This window comes from Cyclopterus lumpus, chromosome 18 (genome assembly GCF_009769545.1).
Source record: "Cyclopterus lumpus isolate fCycLum1 chromosome 18, fCycLum1.pri, whole genome shotgun sequence".
Lineage (NCBI taxonomy): Eukaryota > Metazoa > Chordata > Actinopteri > Perciformes > Cyclopteridae > Cyclopterus > Cyclopterus lumpus.
Genome location: NC_046983.1, coordinates 385001 through 392500, shown reverse-complemented (window position 1 = coordinate 392500; position 7500 = coordinate 385001). Strand labels below are relative to the sequence as shown.

The following is a 7500-nucleotide window of genomic DNA, read 5'->3' as shown; positions in this document are numbered from 1 at the left end:
CTTAGTGGAACTGAGCTCTCGAGTGGACAGACACATCCAAGGCGACAGGAGTGACGCAAGGGGGAGACAGATCGCCGCTCTTTCACCCGGCTTCAAGGTCTTCCAGCAGCTACCAGCATCACCCGAGGGCCTCAACCAGGGGAGGTACTGGGGAGCCGAATCACAAGACTCTTCCAACCTAAGACCCCTTTGCCACGTTCAGCTTCTGCTCGCAAACGGATCGCAGACCCGCTCTACGTTCATTGACTCTGGCGCTGACGACAACTTCATGGACGAGAACCTAGCCGATCAGCTGGGTATCGAGCATTCTTCTTCTTAAGTAAAAAGGACAAGTCACTGAAGCCTTGCACTGATTAAGCAAATCTCAAGGATTGCATTTTTTCATCTACGTAACATTTCAAAAAGATGCAGAAAAGCTGGTTCACGTGTTTGTTACTTCCAGACTAGATTACTGCAACTCCTTATTATCAGGCTGCTCTAATAAGTCTCTTAAATCCCTCCAGTTGATCCAGAATGCTGCAGCTTGTGTACTCACAAAAACTAAGAAAAGAGATCACATGACTCCTGTATTAGCTGCTCTGCACTGGCTCCCTGTAAAATCAAGAATCACATTTAAAATTCCTCTCCTCACCTACAAAGCCTTGATTGGTGATGCACCATCATATCTTAAGGAGCTTGTAGTACCATATTGCCCCACTAGAGAGCTGCTCACTAAATGCGGGGCTACTTGTGGTTCCTAGAGTCCTAAAAAGTAGGATGGGAGCCAGAGCCTTCAGTTATCAAGCTCCTCTTTTATGGAACCAGCTTCCACTTTCAGTCCTGGAGGCAGACACAGTCACCTCATTCAAGAATAGACTTAAGACTTTCCTCTTTAATAGTGCTTATAGTTAGGGCTGAATCAGGTTTGCCCTGGTCCAGCCCCTTGATATGCTGCTATAGGCTTATAGGCTGCTGGGGGATGTTTTAGGATACACTGAGCACCTATCTCCTCTTCTCTCTCTCCTTATGGATGAATTTACATCTCTCCATTGCACCTTATTAACTCTGCTTCCTCCCCGGAGTCGTTGTGACTTCACGTCTCATAGGGTCCATTGGACCTGGAGGTGTCTGATGCTGGTGAGCCGGCCTCCCATTGGCCCTGCTGATGCCCCGCCCCCTCCTCTCTACCTCCTTCTGTTTCATGGATTGGAGTTCCATTCATACATTGTCATATTCATGTAATGTGTTTATGTAACTCTGTAACTCTGTTCATCTGGTCACATGACATCTATTCATCTGTCCATCCAGGGAGAGGGATCCTCCTCTGTTGCTCTCCTGAAGGTTTCTTCACTTTTTTCCCTGTCAAAGGTTCTTTTTGGGGAGTTTTTCCTGATTCGATGTGAGGTCAAAGGTCAGGGATGTCTATGTGTACAGATTGTAAAGCCCTCTGAGGCAAATTTGTAATTTGTGATATTGGGCTATACAAAATAAACTGAATTGAATTGCGGGTGATAATGGATGGATGGATGAATTGAATTGAAATTGAATCTCCTTGAACTCTGTTACCGGTCTCCCACCGTCCAACAAAAATACCACCATTCTGACAGTGGTAGATCAGTTCAGCGTCCTGGTCCCAGCAGCTCTTGTGGATGGACAGACACAGAGACCCTGACCAGCTCTGCCACTGGAATGTTCCCGCAGTGAGGCTATAGCTGGCCGGACCATGCGGGTCCACCCGTCATTTCATGTGTCCAGAGTGAAGCTGGTTTGGGAGTGTCCACTGGTTCCTGCTGTCCAGCATCCGCCATGTTTCATCAATGGAGGTCTTACCTACACGGTTTTCCGCCTGCTTCGTTCCCGCCGTCGTGGGAGAGGGCTACAATACCTGGTCGACTGGGAGGGCAACGGTCCAGAGGAAAGATCCTGGGTTCCGGCTCGACACATTCTAGATGCCCCTCTCATCAGGGAGTTTCACCGCAGTCACTCTGCCCGCCAAAGGCTCCGTGACCACAGTGGCTACCCAGCCAAACTCTGTTCCCTCTCTTCCATAGGTGGCTTCAGACATTGGAGCAGATGAGGATCCGTCTTCCGATCAGGACAACTCACCCGCCGATGAGGAGAGGATGGAGATGTCTGATGAATATTAGCCCTCCTCCAGACCCCCTCCGCCCACCCGGCTTGGTGGTGATTGTTTTGGGTCGAGAGCCGTTTGGGGTTCTGTCACAGTTCAGCTCCACAAGGGTTTTAGAGATAAGTGGCAGCAAGTAAGTGACAAATAAATATATTTGGTTATTTACTATAAACTGAGTGGATATCAATGTTTTGTGTTCATGCTTAGTCAAGTAAATCACAAAGAAATGTTTATGGGAACATTTCTATTGAGTATAAATCTATTTTCAGGTTATCTGAGGTTCCACTCACGATCTACTAAGGTCCTACTGAGGTTCTACTGAGGTCCTAGTGAAGTTCCACTAAGGTCCTACTGGGGTTCTACTGGGGCTCTACTGAGGTTCCACTAAGGATTCTCCTGAGGTCTTATTGAGGTTCTACTGGGGCTCTACAGGGGTTCCACTGAAGTTCTACAGAGGTCCTAGTAAGGTCCTACTGAGGTTCCACTAAGGTCCTACTCGGGTCCTACTGAGTTCTACTAAGTTTCTACCAAGGTCCTACTGAGGTTCCCCTGAGGTTCTACTAAGGTACTACTGTGGTTCTACATTCTGCTTTACCATGATCTCCACTGCGTTCCAGCGGGACGTTCCCCAGTACATGGCCATACCCTGATCGATCACAAAGGTCATCGCACGTACGACTTCTAGAAACACAAACAAGAAACACTTTGAGTTCTGTTTGATTGTAATTATTAAATGTCTTGTTTTCATGAATGAGGAACGTTTGTGTTGGAACAGTGAAGGTACTAAAGAAACAAACAGTGAAGGTACTAAAGGAATGTTTGTGTTGTAACAGTGAAGGTACTAAAGGAACCTTTGTGTTGTAGTAGTGAGTGTGGTTCTGACCCTCCATCGGTGCATTGATGTCACTCCTGTTGGCAAAGACCATGTCCACGTAGTCCAACTGTAACCTGGAGAGGGATCCACGCAGGCCTGCAACACACACACACACACGTATATATATATATATATATATATATATATATATATATATATATATATATATATATTTTATACTTATAGTTAGTTAGTGCTGATAAAGGACTCATCTCTGTACTGGTCTTGTTAGACCTTAGTGCTGATAAAGGACTCATCTCTGTACTGGTCTTGTTAGACCTTAGTGCTAATAAAGGACTCATCTCCGTACTGGTATTATTAGACCTTAGTGCTGATAAAGGACTCATCTCCGTACTGGTCTTGTTAGACCTTAGTGCTGATAAAGGACTCATCTCTGTACTGGTATTATTAGACCTTAGTGCTGATAAAGGACTCATCTCCGTACTGGTCTTGTTAGACCTTAGTGCTGATAAAGGACTCATCTCTGTACTGGTATTATTAGACCTTAGTACTGATAAAGGACTCATCTCTGTACTGGTCTTATTAGACCTTAGTGCTGATAAAGGACTCATCTCTGTACTGGTCTTATTAGACCTTAGTATTGATAAAGGACTCATCTCTGTACTGGTCTTGTTAGACCTTAGTGCTGATAAAGGACTCATCTCCGTACTGGTATTGTTAGACCTTAGTGCTGATAAAGGACTCATCTCTGTACTGGTCTTGTTAGACCTTAGTGCTGATAAAGGACTCATCTCCGTACTGGTCTTATTAGACCTTAGTGCTGATAAAGGACTCATCTCCGTACTGGTATTGTTAGACCTTAGTGCTGATAAAGGACTCATCTCTGTACTGGTATTATTAGACCTTAGTGCTGCGTTCGACACCATTGATCATGACATCCTATTACAGAGACTGGATCAGTCGATTGGCATTTCAGGTACCGCACTAAGTTGGTTTAAATCCTATTTATCAGATCGATCTCAGTTTGTATTTGTAAACGATGAAGCCTCAATGACCACCAACGTTAATCACGGAGTTCCACAAGGTTCTGTGTTTGGACCAATTTTATTTACCTTATATATGCTTCCTTTGGGCAATATTATCAGGAAACACTCCATAAACTTTCATTGTTGTGCAGATGATACTCAATTATATCTATGGATCAAACCAGAGGAGACCAACCAGCTCGCTAAAATTCAAGAATGTCTTAAAGACATAAAAACATGGATGACCTGCAACTTCCTGATGTTTATTTATTTTATTTATTTAGTCATTTATTTTGGAGGGACAATGCACACCAATCAACAGTTGGACTGTAAGTGAGCCAGAGTTAGCCAGAGAGGCTAATTTCCATCTGCTGTCCCTGGCCAGATGTTTTTAAGGCAGCCTAAAATAACAAAATCTCAAAATAAAAATGGAAATAAAATTCATAGACAAACTGACAACAACATATAAACAAAACCAATACACAGCAAAAAGAAAGGGTACAGCAATAGACCAGAGACATAACGGGCTGCAGCATGAATCAGGCAGAACAAACCCAGCTACAATACAACATACACATAAAAGACAAATGCACATAAAGGAGAAACAAGCATCAGGACAGACAGCACATCAATGACTGCACACCTGATTGGCAACAAGCCATTCCTTCAGGTTCTGCTTGAACGTGTTGTACGTGTTTTGTGCACATATGTGTGGTGGCAGAGCATCGAGTGACCTGCCTTCACTGAGAATGTAGACTTGCTAAACGAGCTCGACCTATATGAAATGACACAATCACCTCTTGTAGCAGATCTAGTGAGTCTGCTGCTTTCACTGCTTTGTTTAACTAATTCACTAAGCGGGGGCGGAGCCATACCATTTAAAATGTTAAAAACCAGACACACATCAGTGAATTTAATGATGTTCTCCCAACTCAGGATGTGGTGTTTTGTGGGAATATTGCAGTGATGGTGGTGTTTTTGTTTTTTATCAAGTATTTTTATGGCTTGCTTATGGAGAATGTGAATAGATTTTAATGTTGTGCTGTTGGCTTGTGCCCAGCTGGTTAAGCAGTAGGTCAGATGGGGGACAATCATTGCATTAAAATACAATTTTGCAGCCCGCATGGTTAAACAGTGTCTTATATATCTAAAATTCATGAGATTAAATTTCAAGACCTTTGTCACATGGTTTACCTGTTTTTTAAAAGAGAGATTAGAATCAATAAAAATACCTAAATATTTAAAATATGACACTACCTGTAGCCTCTCACCAGCAACATAAACGTCTGGCTCCGGTGACACTTTGCAAGCCCTCCTTGTGAAGAACATACAAACTGTCTTTTTAACATTCAGATGAAGGCAGGAATTTGCAAGCCATTTAGTTACATTAGTCAGTGTGGACGTGTGTTTAAGTGCAGCTTGTTCTTTGTTCTTTGCATGCACATACATCACTGTATCGTCAGCATACATTTGAATATCACACCCATCGCAGACAAATCATTAATGTATAAACTGAATAAAAGGGGTCCCAAAATAGAACCCTGGGGTACTCCCACAGTAGATCTTAGAGTAGATGATGAAACATCACCCACTCTGACACACTGTGTTCTTCCTTCAAGGTAGGATTTCAGCAGGGCAAGAGACTCTGGGGAAAAGTTAAAACTTGACAATTTATTAAGCAGGACATTGTGATTAACCGTATCAAAAGCCTTCTTGAGGTCAAGACAAAATGCTGCTACTACCCCCCCCCCCCCCCCCCCCCCCCCCCCCCTTTATCCATTTTAAGCTTCACTTTCTCTAAGAGGAAGCAGTTTGCTGCTTCAGTCGAATGATTGGCCCTGTAACCAAACTGCATAGGATGGAGCTGATATGGAGAGCTGTTGAGATGTTTAGTAAGTTGCTCTGCAACACATTTCTCAGCAATTTTGGAAACAGCAGGAAGAATACTGATCGGCCGATAATTGGAGACATCGGTTGAATCTCCTGACTTAAAAATGGGCGTTACTATGGCTGATTTCCATCCTTTTGGGAACACACATTGCCTGAGAGAGTTATTCACAATGTTTGTGATTGGGTGAGCGAGTGTGCCTTAGTGTTTCTTTAGAAAAATATTGTCAATTCCATAAACATCTTTGGCCCTTGAGTTCTTGAGTGAGCCTAGAACTCTGGTGACAGTAGATTCAGTGACATCTTGAATAGAGAAGCATGGCTGATCTTCATTAACTGGTATAGGATCAAGTTTACCAATACTGGAGCTTTGAATTAAAGCCTCCACTGAGTTGTTAAAGTATGAATTAAAAGTTGTACAAATTACAACTTCATCTTGTGTAAGGCCCCCGTTAACTTTAATTTTAAGTTGCTTCCTTGAATTGCTGCTATCTTTGTCTGTTAGCTTCTTTAGATTATCCCATATCATTTTAGAATTACCTCCTGCTTCATCAATGATTTTAATAAAAAAAGTAGCCTTTGCTTTTTTAAGTTCTTTTGTTACAAGGTTTCTCAGCATTATGAATTTCTGCCTATCATTTCCTAATTTAGACTTGAGTGCCAGTTTTAACGCATAGTCCCGTTTTTTCATAACATTCCAGATGTCACTATTTAGCCATGGAAGTGCGTTCTTTTGATTTTGTTTAACTTTGGTTTTTTTAAGGAAATGGTTAATTGTGGTCTGTATTGTGGATAAGAAGATGTTGCTATCTTCCTCAGCACTTGCACCTTTTAAACGGTTGCTCCAATCAATTCCTTTTATAGCATCATGAAATGAATTTTGGTCACCTTTCGGTATTCTTAATTGATAAGCCTTTCTGGTAGATGATATATTAAAACGTTTCTTTGTAAGTTTTCTTGTTAAAAATATTAAATTATGGTCAGACAAACCTGTTACCATATTGTGGGTTTTGATTATTCTTTCTGGTTTATTGCTAAAAATCAAATCAATCTGGGACTGAGAAGAGTTGGTTATTAAAACAATCAGTTGTATGTTTTAGGGATTTCCTTCCAGACTTATCCTCCCAATTTACATTAAAATCCCCCATTAATATAACCTCTTTATCCAAGTCACATTCCTTGAACATGGAATTAAGCTGGTCATAAAATTCACATTTTGATGATGGTGGTCTGTAGAGACAGATTAGAGTAAAAGACATTTGAGGTGATAGTGATACTCTCAGACCAATACATTCCAATGTGACATTACTTGACCACTCAATCTGGCTGCAGTTAAGGTGTTCTTTAATATAAAACATTACTCCTCCTCCTTTACCACTACATCGATCCCTTCTAAATATATTGTATCCACGTACATACAAAGCAGCAGAGGGCGAATTTATATTTAGCCACGTTTCTGAGAGACATAGAAAGTCCAGGTTTGAATCCACAACAAGATGTTTTATTTGATCCATTTTAGGCAGGAGACTTTGAATATTCAAATGCCCCCCAAACAGTCCTTTAGGTCTTGCGTGTATCCCAGAGCACCCGGCATGATTAACCATTTTGAAAAGTTTATGTTCCCGTAATCTTCTGATAGCTGG

At 41.9% G+C, this 7500-nt stretch overlaps 1 protein-coding gene across 1 annotated transcript in view; it reads right to left on the bottom strand.

Annotated features, from left to right (window-relative positions):
• The window catches only part of LOC117748076 (voltage-gated potassium channel subunit beta-2-like), a 33579-nt gene that overhangs the window by 6184 nt on the left and 19895 nt on the right, over positions 1-7500 (bottom strand). Inside the window, exons 8-9 of the mRNA XM_034557699.1 lie at positions 2994-3080; positions 2706-2791 (exon numbers count right to left, since the gene is read on the bottom strand). Of these exons, the coding sequence (XP_034413590.1) occupies positions 2706-2791; positions 2994-3080 (173 nt within the window). The remainder of the gene's footprint in view (positions 1-2705; positions 2792-2993; positions 3081-7500) is intronic.